This window comes from Sprattus sprattus (assembly GCF_963457725.1).
Source record: "Sprattus sprattus genome assembly, chromosome: 2".
Classification (NCBI taxonomy): domain Eukaryota; kingdom Metazoa; phylum Chordata; class Actinopteri; order Clupeiformes; family Clupeidae; genus Sprattus; species Sprattus sprattus.
This window is the reverse complement of record NC_137921.1, coordinates 68,609,349-68,624,348: the sequence shown is the minus strand read 5'-3', so window position 1 is coordinate 68,624,348 and position 15,000 is coordinate 68,609,349. Positions and strand designations below refer to the sequence as shown.

At 46.5% G+C, this 15,000-nt stretch overlaps 2 protein-coding genes across 4 annotated transcripts in view; one reads left to right on the top strand and one right to left on the bottom strand.

The window, feature by feature from the left end:
* Window positions 1-15,000, top strand: part of brf1b (BRF1 general transcription factor IIIB subunit b) — an 83,222-nt gene that overhangs the window by 15,488 nt on the left and 52,734 nt on the right. The window contains exons 4-7 of the mRNA XM_080831899.1: window positions 1,979-2,152; window positions 4,823-4,854; window positions 6,762-6,834; window positions 14,505-14,654. Coding sequence (XP_080688025.1) covers window positions 1,979-2,152; window positions 4,823-4,854; window positions 6,762-6,834; window positions 14,505-14,654 — 429 coding nt within the window. The remainder of the gene's footprint in view (window positions 1-1,978; window positions 2,153-4,822; window positions 4,855-6,761; window positions 6,835-14,504; window positions 14,655-15,000) is intronic.
* Window positions 8,121-12,088, bottom strand: btbd6b (BTB (POZ) domain containing 6b). 3 transcript variants are annotated; one of them, XM_080857595.1, is made up of 5 exons: window positions 12,008-12,088; window positions 10,269-10,563; window positions 10,083-10,173; window positions 9,864-9,982; window positions 8,121-9,613 (listed from the first exon to the last, which is right to left on the bottom strand). In XM_080857595.1, the coding sequence occupies exons 2-5, from the start codon at window positions 10,472-10,474 to the stop codon at window positions 8,581-8,583; spliced, it is 1,449 nt and encodes a 482-aa protein (XP_080713721.1). In that variant the 5' UTR covers window positions 10,475-10,563; window positions 12,008-12,088; the 3' UTR covers window positions 8,121-8,580. The 3 variants fall into 3 exon arrangements, with proteins under 3 accessions (XP_080713721.1, XP_080713720.1, XP_080713719.1); XM_080857594.1 differs by lacking the exon at window positions 12,008-12,088 and adding an exon at window positions 10,802-11,210; XM_080857593.1 differs by lacking the exon at window positions 12,008-12,088 and having other exon boundaries at window positions 10,269-11,210.

The window sequence follows — 15,000 nt, the reverse complement described above, 5'->3', positions numbered from 1 at the left end:
TGTGTGTGTGTTTGTCTGTGTGTGTGTGTGTGTGTGTGTGTGTGTGTGTGTGTGTGTGTGTGTGTGTGTCAAGAGAATGAGCAGGCACACAGTGGCTCCAGAATAGAGGGATTTACGCCCTTAATAGCTTTTTCCCCCGCTCTCCCTCTCTCTCATTTTCCCTCTCGTTCTCTAGTTTTCGGCCTGTTTATTTTTGGCATCGGCACACCAACGCGCCAACTCCCACAGACGCCTCTAATGCGCACCCTGGGGAGATGGTGCCAGCCCACACAATCACTCCTACCTTGGTTTCCGCCTTCGGTTAAGTTGAGTTGAGTTGAGTTGAGTTGAGTTGAGTTGAGTTGAGTTGAGTTGAGTTGAGTTGAGTTGAGTTGAGTTGAGTTGAGTTGAGTTGAGTTGAGTTGAGTTGAGTTGAGTTGAGTTGAGTTGAGTCTGCTGTGTACAGTGTAAGGGGGTGCTAGTCTGCAGTATAAGCCAGTTGATGATATTTTGGTGTAGGCTCATATACAGTATTTGAATAGCACTGATTATTAGATAACACACACACAATATACATTGGGACTCTAGTTAGTGTGTGTTAGTGTGTGTGTGTGTGTGTGTGTGTGTGTGTGTGTGTGTGTGTGTGTGTGAGAGAGAGAGAGCGTGTGTGAGTGAGTGTGTGTGAGTGAGTGAGAAGTTACACAGCGCACTCTAGCAGAGCAGCGTTCGGGGACTCGAGCAGGTACATCAATTCTCGAGTTTCTACATTACCATTGAGTCATTAATCACGAGATACGAGATCTAGCGCACACTCAGTTTCCAGTAAGAGCCCTTGGTAGGATGGCCGCAGCAGAAATGGATAAATCAATTGTTTGGAAGTTCTTTGATAAAATGAAATTTTAAAGAATAGAATTACTGCAAACTAATTTAGACTAATTTCATTTTTAATCGGTTGGGCTGACCAAGGATGACCAGGTTTCACCGAATTTACAGAAAAAAACAGCCGCATTACACACACAATAAACAAATAAAACTTATTGAAAAAAAAAAAAACACTTTGTTGGACGGAACTATTTATTCTGCTTCTGTAGAATGTTTGTAACTTACATTAAAATCTCGCCTTTATCATCCACACTTCACCATTGCGTAAAGTGAATGCTTTGCTCTATGCTCTAACTCCATGCTTTACTCTATGTGCTGAGACCAGCCCCATCATAGCTGCATAGGCTCTGAATTGATGCAAGACACCACCTGGACAAACTCCACCACCCCACTCTCTCTGCCTTCCCAAGTACTCAATTTGTTAAATTACACACTCATGCAACCCCTAGTGTGTGAGTGTGTGTATGTGTGTTTGTGAGTGTGTGTGAGTGTGTGTGTGTGTGTGTATTTGAGTGTCTGTGTGTGTGTGTGTGTGTGTGTGTGTGTGTGTGTGTGTGTGTGTGTGTGTGTGTGTGTGTGTGTGTGTGTGTGTGTGTGTGTGTGTGTCTGTGTGTGTGTTCGAGTGCAAGGGTTTGCAGATGGTCTCTCACTGGGGAGCAACACAGCTGAGTCTGGCAGGCCAGAGAGCCTGGGACGCTGTTCCAGGACTGTGTGTGTGTGTGTGTGTGTGTGTGTGTGTGTGTGTGTGTGTCTGGGACGCTGTTCCAGGACTGGATAAGAGCCTGTCTGCATGGGACCGCTTTCTCATGACATCACCGCTACTTGCTACTGGAAAACCAATCACCTGTGTGTGAAGTCATGCACACGTGTCTGAGTGTGTACGTGTGTGTGTGTGTGTGTTTGTGTGTCTGTCAGCACGTATTTTGTGTGTGCGTGGTTTTTTTTTTGTGTGTGGGTGTGAGTGTATGTCTAAGGATCTGTTTCGGTGTGTTTTCGGCTTGTGTCTGTGTCCCTAAGAGAGACTGTGTGTGTGTGCGGGTCTCGTGTTTAGGGTTGTGTGTGTGTGTGTGTGTGTTTGTGTGTGTTTACTTAATGGTGTGCGGTTGGTTGTCTCTAGGGAAACGGCAGATCCACAACCTGGGCAGCCAACTGCAGCTGAACCAACACTGCCTGGACACGGCCTTCAACTTCTTCAAGATGGTGGTCAGCAAGCACCTGACGCGCGGGCGCAAGATGACCCACGTCATCGCCGCCTGCCTTTACCTGGTCTGTCGCACAGAGGGCACGCCCCGTATCCTTGGCAATGTGTGATCCATCCGGGCACCCATAGGCAACTCCAGCGGGTAGTTACAGATATGGGAGAGGAAAGGAGAACTCATACCAAGAACACGTGCCTGTAGACTAAATCCCCTGTGGATGAATACCATAAGTCACAAAGGATAAATATACCATAAGTCACTTTGGAGGAACATCTGCTAAACATCTGTTAAATAAATACATATAAATGTACTTGTATGTCAAATCTACATTCAGGCAAGGTTTTTATCCCACTCTAACTGCTGCAGTCCCCAAATATTTGTCAGTATCCCAGACGCTCTCTAACACGTTCCATATTAAGCACATGGCCTGGTGACAAAAGTGACATTATCTCAATGATGCAGTCCTCTCTAAACAACAAACTGCCAGATTAATTATATTGTATTGGTAGCTGATCAATTTTAAGACAATAAATCACATTTTAGGAAATTATCACAACAGCCAGCCCATAAATCTACATTTAAGGATTTGTATGAGCATTCGCAAGTGTGACTATCAGTGGCGTATGGAGCAGAGCGCTGTAGCTCTCATTGGATAGCAGTGGCGGGTCTGTGGGAGAGTGTGTGTGTGTGTGGGTTTGTGTGTGTGTGTGTGTGTGTGTGTGTGTGTGTGTGTGTGTGTGTGTGTGTGTGTGTGTGTGTGTGTGTGTGTGTGTGTGTGTGTGTGTGTGTGTGTGTGTGTGTGTGTGTGTGTGGGTCTGTGGGCCTGTGGGCGAGATGTTCTGCGTTCGCCACCTCTCAAAAAACCCAAATGGAAAATCAGCAGTGAACAATGCTGCACAGGTGCACCATGGGACACCAAGATGCCACGACATGAATTTTACCGAAACTCAATACAGGCCTGAAATCTGAGTCCTGGAAGTGAAACCAATGGAGTAAGCAGGTAGGTGTCAGAGAAGACGAGTGGCTGACGAGGTTCGGAGAAGATGCCATCAATCATCTGACGTGACACTAAACCACCACTCCTTCTCCTTCCTCGTCTCTCACTCCCGACTCTTTTTTTTTCTCCTCGTGGTGCCGTGTCGGTGAGGCCACGTCGTCGCCGCCACGTTCAAGCCTCCTCCGCACCGCACCGCAATCCCCGGGCCACGGGGGAGCAGTTTGTCAGCGATAGTGTGAGCACGCGCAGGAATGTTTTTTTTAGAATTTGACAGCTCTGAGGTGGGGGGTCGCCCGGTGCGTCGTGAAATAATAAACATCATCTGGATCGTCTCCTTCCAGGCCGCACCGCGCCAGGCCGCACCGCACCGCCTCTCTGTCTTGTCTCCCCTGGCGACTGTCACACTTACACTACAGCTCCACAAGAACTAGAATCTGGTTTTGGCTTGATAGGAAGGCAGTTGGATACACTCAACATACAGCTTTTCCTTCACTTGTTTATGGGGGAAGTAATGGCAGACATGGCCATGTTCAGGAACTTAACATTCACCTGCTCATGCGGATTTTCTGCACTCTAGTTTTGGCTCGAACAAAAGGTATAACTATGTATACACCAGGTCTCTACACTAGTTAAGTGTTATCGCTGCTGCCTTACTGGAAAAGTGTACAATCAATGCAAAGTCATGGCAATGTATTGGACATGAGACTTGGACAGTGATATTCATCTGCTTTTGAACACACCCTTCACCATACTTGGTACATTTGATCAGTTCCCAAGAGTGATTTATCGACGCCAAATCAATCAATACAACGAAACCCATTGACCAATAACATATCATTCAGATAACGTAACGTCTAAATTAGTTACATACAATGTTATAATCTCTTCCAAGCCCACTAGGTCATATGGTGCTGTTAAGCGACATCCACAGGCTGGCAGACTGGCTGTGGCAGCCCTGGCGTGGGAGGATATTGTAGTCCGCCTGTCCTCTGTATGCACGTGTGTGTGTGTGTGTGTGTGTGTGTGTGTGTGGCAGCCCTGGCGTGGGAGGATATTGTAGTCCGCCTGTCCTCTGCTCTTCACCGGCAGCCGCAGCGTTCAGTTAACATGCCGCACAGGAAGCTGCGTGGCTGTTTGCCGAAGCCATGATTGATCCCCTTCCCCTCCCCCCACACACACATACACACTCTCTCTCTCTCCTCCCCACACACACACACACACACACACCTACACCCTCTCCTCCCCACTCACTCACTCACACACACACCTTCTCCCCTCTCACACACAGACACACACCCACACCCTCTTCTCCCCACTCACACACACACACACACATACCCTCTGCGGCGGTGACGACCGAAGTGCCTGGTGTTCCCGTACTCACTCCTGCAGATCCTCGGGGCTAATTAACTGCGACTGATTGCCCCGAGGCTGATTGTCAGAGTTATCTGCCGATAAACACGGGATCATCCTTTTTTTCTTTCAGAGGCGCTAAGCTCTCCCTGTGAGCATAGCGTGCTAATAAGTTGCATTTATCGCCATGGAGACACATGCGTCGGTCAGGTGATTACTGGTCAGGTGTGTAGAGACAGATGGTTGTGTGTGTGTGTGTCCTACTGAGGCCTTTATGATGGGGCTCTGATGGGAATGCCATGGAAATAATTAAACCCGTTCCTCACTGTAAAACAATCTGTTTCCTTATTCATTGTGTTTATTTTTTGCTGTTGTTGTTGCTTGTTTTGTTTGTTCCTTAACTGGCCCTCAGACATGCTCCTGGACCTAAGTGACCTCCTCCAGGTTGGTGTGCATTTAACACTTTAATTAGTACGAACCAGAGCTAATTCAGTGTGCCTCTTGACCCTTCCTCTGAGTCACCAGACACCATTCACAAAGCAGTAAAACGCCTCCTTAGCAGAGGGTAATATGAGAATCAATACGCAGCTTGTTAGAATGTGTAGTACAGGGAGGCGTTCAGATCATCCCAGACACTTAATACATTCCCTCTAGCACATTCTGCCATTTCGGAGGAAGTGTTAGACATTGCATAGTGAATCAAGATGGTAGGAGAAACACAGGCTGCTCTTCCTGGATAGTTTTTAGTGTCCTACCACATTCTCTCCTAATTATTTAACGCTGAGATGACGGTGTTTTTTTTAGTCATTCTGTTGTTTTATGCTTTTGGCAGCAGCATCAAGCTTTACTTTTGAATACGAGTTGTTGGTTGAGTCGACTCCGTGATTATCAAGTAACACTATGCAACAATTTGACACGTTTTGAGGTATGGTTTTATAGGCAACTAGTTTTGGTACCATCCTCAAATTAATTTAGATAGCATATGGTCATGTGAAGGACAGACTAGCCAGCCATGCAGGATATGCCCTATGTAGTTCTGTGTACCAGGCTTTCACACGCATTAAATTGCCAGCTTTACCGCCAAAAGACATCAGTTAGTGTTTTGGCAAGCTTCTATCAGGGTCAGCTGGGCTGTTGGTGGTGTTTGAAAGGTTTTTGCATTCCTTTTAGGTAGTTGGCTTAATAGTTTTGGAATAGAACTCAGTATTGCTGCTTTAACTGCCAGTGTTGCCCATCTGAGGTTATCAACATGTGTGTTTCCATGACGGCATAGCTAAATGTAATGTGAATGAAGTAACTGTAGTTAAATGACTTACCATGCTTAGAATTTGTCACCTTTCTGTTCATGTTAACCAAATTGTATTCTGTGTACTGTAACAGTTCTTTAACTGCAAGGTGTCACCTTTTAAAGGCCGAGGAAGATACACCATTCATATTCAGCCATGACAAATATGCAGTCTACATGGGTGGACTGATTTGATTAGCTACAAATACACTTTTGTTAAAATTCGCATTTTGGCACCACAGTACAGGAGAGAGAAGACAAATCATAAAAGTCAGTTGGCCTTGGTCAATGGCCTTCGACTCTCTCTCTCTCTCCCTCCCTCTTGCTCTCTCTCTCTCTCTCTCTCTCTCTCCCTCTCTCTCTCTCTCTCCCTCCCTCTCTCTCTCTCTCATTCTCTCTCCCTCCCTCTTGCTCTCCTCCTCTCCTGTGGAACATGGGTGGTTCCAGAGGGAGGCATTTTAGGGAGACACAGCTGGTGCAGCCTTTATTTTTAGTCCCCCAGCTGTCAGGGGTGAGGCCTGGCCTACTCAACCCCGTCTGGTATTAGTAAGGGCGGGTTAGGGGGGTGGGCAGCCCAAGGTGGAGCCGAGATGAGAAAAATATGCCACGAATCCACGCAAGTGCAACCACACCCCCACGGCCGACAGCACTCCCCCCCATGCCTGTCACTTATAAGCACCCCCTCCGTCAGAGTGGATCCCTGGTGCTAAGGTCATGACCCCAGTTTTCCATTAGGGGGCCTAATTGCTGTCAAGTCAAGGAGACGGACAGGGAGGGGTCAGAGGTGACTCAGCAGGCTCTGAGGGACAGTGTTTTATGGAGAGTGACCTCCACTTGACTACTATTTTTAATGCTTTGCTTCAAAAATCAATAGTCCAGGGATAGTGGGTGGTGGTGAATATATGAGATGTTTTCATGGCAGAAAATTAAGAACTCAGGGACCTCCTTTACCCTTGACACTCTGGCCAGAAGTTGTTCATTTTGAAAAGTTTTAAAAGGTAGTTTGGCCTGCTGGTATTTTCTGCTCTCATAACCCTGACCGCCGTCTCTGTCCGCTATTATGTAGGTGAATGTGTACATCTTGGGGAAGACCTTCCTGCTGCTGGCTAGAGAGCTCTGCATCAACGCTCCTGCCGTCGGTAAGTCTCACCTCCATGTCATCCCATTCATTTTCCGCTCCAGCCGTAGTAACTGTAATTGGCTTTGCCTATCTTGACCTTGGTGCTGGAAAAGGTACGGCAAGTCACTCAAGCAGTGTCATTTATCTCACTCAAACATGTCAAAGTAATGAAACGGCCCAGAGACCTGCAACAATGTAATCACGTGTTTTTTTTTTAAGCATAACGCAGTACTCCTATTCACCCTCGGTAACCGTCTGGAGTGTTTCTTTAGGTGTTTTTTTAAAGCGTTTGTTTATATTTGTCTGGGCCTGAGACAAATCTATGTTTTCTATAGATCACATTCAGGGGAGCTTCTTTATATGTTGTCAACAAAACCTTAAAGCTGCATTAGCAAGCTTAACAGTACCCACTCATTTTAGCAATTTAGACCTCAATGTATAAACACAGAACGTATTGTAAGGTGCAGTCAGTGTCAGCCCACCCAGAAGACACTGCCTTATATAAACTCTCCCTCACTGCATTTTCCCAGAGACAGTGAACAAATCTGTTGCCTCCCTCAGTAGTACTATGTCACCCAGTAAATATTTTTGACATGAACACCATAGTGATATTTTATTGGTATTGTTATATGATTGGGCACTTTTCGTGACGGTTAATCCCGCTAGGGGGACAGATGAGGAGGTTTCCTTTCCTTCCGCAGTGACTTCCTCCTCTCAGCTGCCTTCCTTCACAGGCTGCCTGCCAGGTGCTTTGTGTTGGCTAAGGAAGCAGACATCAGAAGGCAGCCTGCAACACTGCAGCATTTTTGCTGCTGCTGCTGCTGCTGCTGCTGCTACTCTTTTCAAACAGACATCTCCAGTGACACTAGAGGCTGCTATACCAGGAAGTCATTAAAATGTCATAATTAGTAAAAAAAACTCTTTCAGTGGAGTTCACAAATCATACCTCCTCCCCACTATGTTGTCTGACTTCTGCCAGACATCAAATCAATCCATCTTCTGCCTTACATCAAATCAACGTTATGAGGGAGGGTTGGTAGATAGGAATAGCTTTAACCAATGGCAAAACCAGAATGAAAAGGTTACAGCTTTGTATCCTGGACATTTTGGTTACATCCAGTTAGACCATCATGAAGCAAACTATTATATATGGGTTGGGATACTGTGTTCATTACCATATAGTGTTGGCTGGTTTCACTGTTTTTCAATGGCAGATGTGGTGCGGTCAGCAAAAGTACCAGTTGTTCGGTCACACTATTTGTCAAGAAAGAACCATTTGCAAGATAACTCAGTTTGAGTCAGAAAAAAAACCTTTTATGATCTGCAGTTTGTGAAGCTGCGCACTAATACATGACATTTCAACTGTCAATCAGCCTCAAGCTGTAAACAAGTCAGTCCCCAACTTATGTACAAAACACAACACACTAGTGGTTGTTACCCACTAGAAGTGTATTACATCTATCTCTTGTCTGTATATATATATATATATTTATATATATAAAGTCTGCATGATGCAGCATCAATAATTAAGTGAAATATATACTTATTTTTTAAATAAATAAAACTGAAGCACACTCCTTCACTCAAAACATTGTCAAGACAGCAGTCTTTCAACAGACTAAACAACTTCCCGGAAATGGTCTTCCACTGCTACATTGTAAAAGAAGGCAGGAACCCCCACAGGTCCCACATTACGCAATATTTCAGGGCTGGAATGCACTTTTGAATGAATATCGGCCTGCCACTTCTCGCACCCACCCCCTTCTCACGCATAGAAGATTAGTTCTGGAATCTGGCCCCCCTGCACGCCCGTCCCGTTGGTACTGTCCGAGGAGCACTGGAACTGGATAGTCACTTTCCCTAACTGCACCTCCGTCATGCCCTCCTGTCCAAAGTAGCTGAGCTCGCTCCCATCCAGCACGGCGCTGACCGTGTAGAAGGTGTCCTGTTCCACCTGGACCGGGTGCTCGAACCACACCGTGAAGGTGCTGCTGGACCCGTCCGACACGAACTTGGTCAGGTTCTGCGCCAGGACCAGGCCCTGGCGCTTGAGTTCGATCTTGACGCTATACTCGGCCTTGCCTCCACTCGAGCCGTAAAGGCCCAGGCCGGCGATGAAGATGCGCTTGTCCACGGCGAACTGGATGCTGTCGCAGCGCCCGCGGTAGCGCCACTGGTTGCTGCGGTACGCCGACGACTGGAAGCGGTGGCACCGTTGCGGGGCCAACCCTTTCCGCTGCACCAGCGGGAACTCCAGCTTGGGCTTGGTGGCCGCCGTGTACCACAGGAAGACGTCGTGCGTCTCCTCGAGCGTCAGCACGTCCGACTGCGCGGCGCCGTCGGCGAACTCCTCCAGGGTCATGGTGGGGATGCGCACCAGGTACAGGGCCTTGCCCAGCACCGCCCTCTTGTTGCGGGAGGTCGGGCCCAGCCCCTGGCGCTTGCACTCCGCCACCGCCCACTCCAGCACGGCCTGGAAGACCACGGCCTCGCGCGTGTTCAGCGTCTCGCGCTGCAGGATGATCTCCAACGTCGGCAGGTCGATCTCGCAGAAGCCCTCCGAAAGCAGGGACAGCTCGGCCTGGGCGTCGATGACCTCCCAGCACCGCTGCGTCAGCTCGGGCTCCTCGAACAGGCGGCTCTGGGACAGCAGCACGCAGGCGTTCTTGGCCTCCAGGCTCGTCTCCAGGAAGGTGACGCAGGCCTTGGCCAGGGCAGGCACTATATACTTTTTGGCGGCGTACAGAGTGGCCAGCACGGTGTCCGCATCCAGGTCAATCTCATCACTGTACATGTACCTACAGAAGACATACCATAGATATAAATAGATATAAATGCCATACCATAGATATAAATGCCATACCATAGATAAATGATACGTATAAAAGCAGTAATGCGGTCACCTGAAGTGCTGATAACTGAACATACTTAAGCGTGTTTGTCTATCGTCATATTACAGTGATAGTATTTTTGGCTTGTTTACAAGAAGAACATCCACTGTGCTTGCAGTAGCCTGATATCTGGGCCAAGAAGAGATGAGTAACTTACTTTAACAGGATTAAAAAAGCAGCAGGCTCCACATCTGGGATGTGGATTTCGGCTTCCCCCTCGGCCAGGTCGCCAAAGAACATGGCACCGAAAACAGAGCTGCCCACCGCCAAAACATACTGAAATTACAAGAGGAAACACATGAGGGGGTTAGCAAAGGTTTCTGTTTTCCGAAGCCCCAACGGGGGATAGTCAGGAAAACGGAGAGGATGCGCTCACCTTGTGCGCTGGAACTCGCTGTGATTCACCAAGAGGACCAACAATAAAATGAACATCTGCCATGAGCTCGTTGTTGAACATCAAAGCATTCCTGAAAATATAAATAGAATTAAAAATAGAATTGGCATCTTTGCTCATTTGGAATCGGTTAAGTCAACGCAATTTCAGAAATAAATCAACATTTACCTTTCTCGCAGTGTGGGGTGAGTTGCCTGCCAGCGTGCTGTCTCGACGTTGTTGTTGGTGATATTCTGTTGAGCGGTGGTGGTGGTCGGTGTGGTTACCGTCTCGGTCACTTGAACTATAGTCTTCTTACTGGCAGCAGTCACTGCGGTGCCGTTACTGTTCGGGAGGTTGGTGTTTAAGCTTGCAGGATACAGTTCTGCAGCCATCTTCTTCTTCAAGGACAAAGTCACGATCTCATAGCATACTGGCAGCTTTCCCGACTGTTTACCACTCTTTCTAGTTCTTTTTAGGGTCTCTGGAAGTAAAAGGAAAAACGTCAGAAACTTCATGATCCGGCCATACAGGCAATCTGGAGCTGCTGGCATCAGCAAATATATCCAAAAAGTTCGTCAAATAGATCGGCTTGTCGGGCTGATGTAGGATATTTCAACTTAATGTAAAATCCTCTCGTAAATATACATACGCATAAACTGCTCCTTCCCGCATTGGTGAGGATGTTAAGCTTTCAACCATAGACCAAAGCATCTACTAACCCCGGACAAATGCACAGAGCACCATTTATCCTTTTGAATTATTCCAAAACGATTAGTAGGCCTATGTCTCCGTTTTCATAGCATCCTTTCTGGATACGAATCCGATTTTCTCCGAGGCTCCTCATCGCCAACCAAATGTAGCCTACCAGCGGAACATCCTTTTAATTCCCAGAGCAATGTTCTGACTACTGACTACAATTTCTCGTTCTGCGCTGTCGCAAATAACAATAATAAACTGGAGATATCCGTGCTGAAAATCACACTGCTGTCATCCTGTGTGAACGTGAACCATCCTCGTTCAACGGGTCCGATGTATTTCGTATCAATTTACTGAAGCGTTGGTTTTGTATATAGCAAGCGGACGCCCTGTTCTGTGTTGACTAATCAGATACACAGATGCCTTTCACGTCAGTTGCCTCGAGGCGCCTCCCACAACCGAACTGCCTGCCCTCCCTCGCCATAATATTCCACTGGACTGATCCAGGCAGTGGTTTAACCCTTGCCGTATTGTTGACAAAAAACGTTCACGTCACCACTTCCACGGAATCGGGTGGAAAGAAACTAGAAATAAGGTTAAGTTCAAACGCGTTTCCACCAAGCGCATCCTATCACCAGTGTTACATGTAATAAATTGCCGTGATGAATATCAGCATTTATGAACTGAGTGTACGCCGTTCAGTTAGCAGAAACGCCATAGGATAGCTCACGAAGTTAGTTTTCGTAGGGGTTGAACCATTGTTTCTGACTTCAATAAACCATTTATAACGACTGATTTTGTAAACGCAAGTATTGCACGACTTCGCCCACTGTTTTGCAGTTGATTTAATATTATCAATGTGCTAGTTAAGGTCTCGCCATTCGACAAGCAGACTCCGTTTTTAATTTTGTTCATCAGGGTAAACATCTGCAACGAAGTGCAAGCGTTGCAGCGATGGTTTAGATCCAGACGGCATTTTAACCTGTTCACCGTTAACTGTATTCTGAAGCACACACAGATGTATCAAAATATCTGAAGGCATTGTTGTCAATGCAAAATCGGTACGTTATAACGGAGATAAAGTAGCAAGCATGCTGAATGGCTCCGCGGACGACTTCTTCACCGAACCAGGATTTGCTAGAGTCGAAGTAACATCACCCATCGCATTGGAATCAACATAATTCAAAAGTGACGGCAAAGGCAAGAGGTTATAGTGCTGAAATCTTTACCTTTTGACGCTGATGAAGGCCTAACTGAGTGTGAGAAACATACAGGTTTGATTTCTGGACGCTCGATCGCAGCCAGGAGCCATGTTAAATCCGGAGACTGGTATGAGGGAGGGGGTTGGGCTTGCTGTGTCCTGTTACAAGACCGGTTTCCCGGCTTTCCAATAGAGGGCCCCGGCGTTACAAAATGGATCGTTTGGAAAGGTTTAGGGTCGGACAACTCGCATTAAGCGGATTATACATCACAGCATAAGATATTCGTGGCCAACTGTACCTCTCACCGGGTGAGGAGGACAGAAAGTTTAGTTCACCAGGGTTATTTATGTGACATATTGATGTGTCAAAGATTTGTTTCTGCAAAGTTTAAGGATTAGATCTAGATCTTGTATTTGGAAAACCGATTATGTAATTATGTAAATAGGTCAGAATAGGCAACGCTGCAATAAGCCACGGCATAACCCATTGAGAACAAAAAATAGATACAAATAATAAACCGTTTGTCTGCACACCAGTTCAGTATAGTAGACTGTATCATCTGGGATACACCGTGCATTAATCACCACACAACTAAACCTACCATCTACAGGCTACTGTTCAGTGGCCGGTCCTTCAAGGTAGGTCTCTCACACAAGCATGAACTGAGGATCTGTGTCATCCTGACCAATATCACCCAGGGCTTAGGAGCAAACCTCATTTGAGAGACGAAACCCATCGGACAGGGCTGTCTTGCATTTATATACTCTTCTACCGTTGGAGAAATGATGCTTTCTCCACCCACCCAAGACATGATACAGAGAAGAAGTGAAGCATTGAGAATAGACCCGAAGAAAGAGACTGCAGGTTTCTGTAGGCCACAGTCTTTATGAATATCAGCAGTTTGTGATTTGCATATCAAAAGAATTTTAATACACTGTAGGGGTGGTTTAATGTAACAATATGCATTTGTTTTTGCTCAGGTAGACACGAATAAAAGACAGCATCTCTCTCAGAGTTATTCCATTTTGGAGCTCAGGGTCTTCGTCAGTGCATCCAGTTACCAACAAGGACACGTTGAAGAAAGGAAACATTTTAAATGTACGCACTTATTTCTGAGGACAATGGAGCCCATTCATTCAGACAACGTCTCTGATTAATGTACAGTGTTGTTCAAAGAGGAATGTGTATAATGTAGTCCGGAGATTGGTGTAGTTTTCTGAAACGCTAGTTCGTGTCTGAGTTGTGTCCCCTTACTGGGTTGGATCAGGGTAGGATCTCGATTGGCACCTGGGCTGCCTGGGAAACTCACAGTGTGCCGTGATTGTTTGAACCCACTCCCTCTCCACCTCCTGACATTCATCAACTATTTAATCAAACTTTGACACAAGGCACACACACTTGCACACGCACACACACACCCACTGACACACATACAAATCAGATAACACCCATGGCTGGCGTGAATCAGAGTCTCAGAAATCAATTTCTATTTTGAGTGCTACAGCACTGGAGCATCTCGGGGAATCACATGTGGAAATTCAATTTCCTTAAATGAGCCAGGCCCTTGCATTCTTTCTCACGGCATTCACAAAAACATGGGCCATGTGACGCTCAACGCCATTGAGTGAATTTGATCACTCTGTGTCAGCTTAGCACCAAATGGCGTGAAAAGACAACTTGACGTATCACGGATGCTCAGGTGGGTTCCCCAGAGCCCCTCTCTGTGAATAGGATTGTCACTGAGAATTAGTTTGTTTATCTGTTTATTTATGTATTTGTTTGTTTGTTTATTTATTCATTCAGGGCATAGATGAACTCATTTCCCTGCCTGATGGGGCAGTGGTGCATAATGTTGACACTTTTTTTTAGTCAAGAGTTTTTCGCCCAAGGACTCGGAAGTAGGTGGCAGTGGCAGTGGCAGGGGGCGAGCGATTTTGGCCGCGGCACCCACGGTGCGGAACTGTCCGAGCCGCTCACAAGGTTCCCAACAGAGGAGCCCTGCTCCAGATTTTTCTCTTGGTGAAGTCACAGACTTCAGTTTAGTGAACATTATGTACCACTCAACTCTTCAAAGAGCACCTCTCTTCCTAAACTGGCACCTTGGCTCAACCTGCACTTAAGCAGCAACAGGCCCGCACTTCTTTTTTTATTCTTTCTATGTCGTTTTATAAGCAGTATTTATTGTTACACTAGGTTTTTAATGCTCTTAGCTTGATTGTTCTCTCCCTTGTACGTCGCTTTGGACAAAAGCGTCTGCTAAATGACTAAATGTAAATGTAAATGTAAATGTAGTGAAAGGGCACAGTTCTGTACAGACACCCAGAATTGCTACGGCCTAGCGCCTGCGCTTTTAATCTTTAACATCGTTCATTACTCAGACACCTCACCTGAAACACCACTGCTGGAAGTCCTCAAAGCCACACAAAGAGACCTCAGATGCGGCTGAAGTATCACCTGTGTGTGTGTTCACATGACGATCTCATATCCTTGTTTTTTTTTTTTTTTTTTTTTTCCCTTCCTGCAGACCCTTGTCTGTACATTCCCCGATTCGCACACATGCTGGAGTTTGGGGAGAAGACCCACGAGGTTTCAATGACGGCGCTGCGCTTACTCCAGAGGATGAAGCGGGATTGGATGCACACAGGACGCAGGCCGTCTGGGTTGTGTGGTGCAGGTGAGTTGCCCTGGTAACCTTCCCACCTCTCTCGTGTGTGTGTGTGCACAGCACAACGGACTAATCAGATGTACAGGAGATCAAATAACCAATAAGAGTTTCACAGTGTCCGGGGGGGCACTGTAGCTCACACAGTAGCCTCGACCACTCCCTCTCCCTCTCATTTCCTGTCCCACTCTTCACTTACCTATCAATTAAAGGCATAAAAAAAGCACAATACAAATCTTAAAATAAAAAAAGAAGAGTTTCACAGTTTCCTAACACAATGATCACTTGAGCAAAGAGAGCACATCCATAATGCATTATATGCCATGTACAGTCCTTTAGGATGTGCTTCATAGAGTCG

Bases quoted from the DNA above. Each gene is read 5' to 3' on its own strand.
- btbd6b (XM_080857593.1), bottom strand. From the start codon at position 10,633: ATGCCAGCAGCTCCAGATTGCCTGTATGGCCGGATCATGAAGTTTCTG. The intron at 10,174-10,268 runs GTAAATGTTGAT...TTATATTTTCAG, and splicing joins CACCCCACACTGCGAGAAAG to GAATGCTTTGATGTTCAACA. The intron at 9,614-9,863 runs GTAAGTTACTCA...TGTCTTCTGTAG, and splicing joins GCTTTTTTAATCCTGTTAAA to GTACATGTACAGTGATGAGA.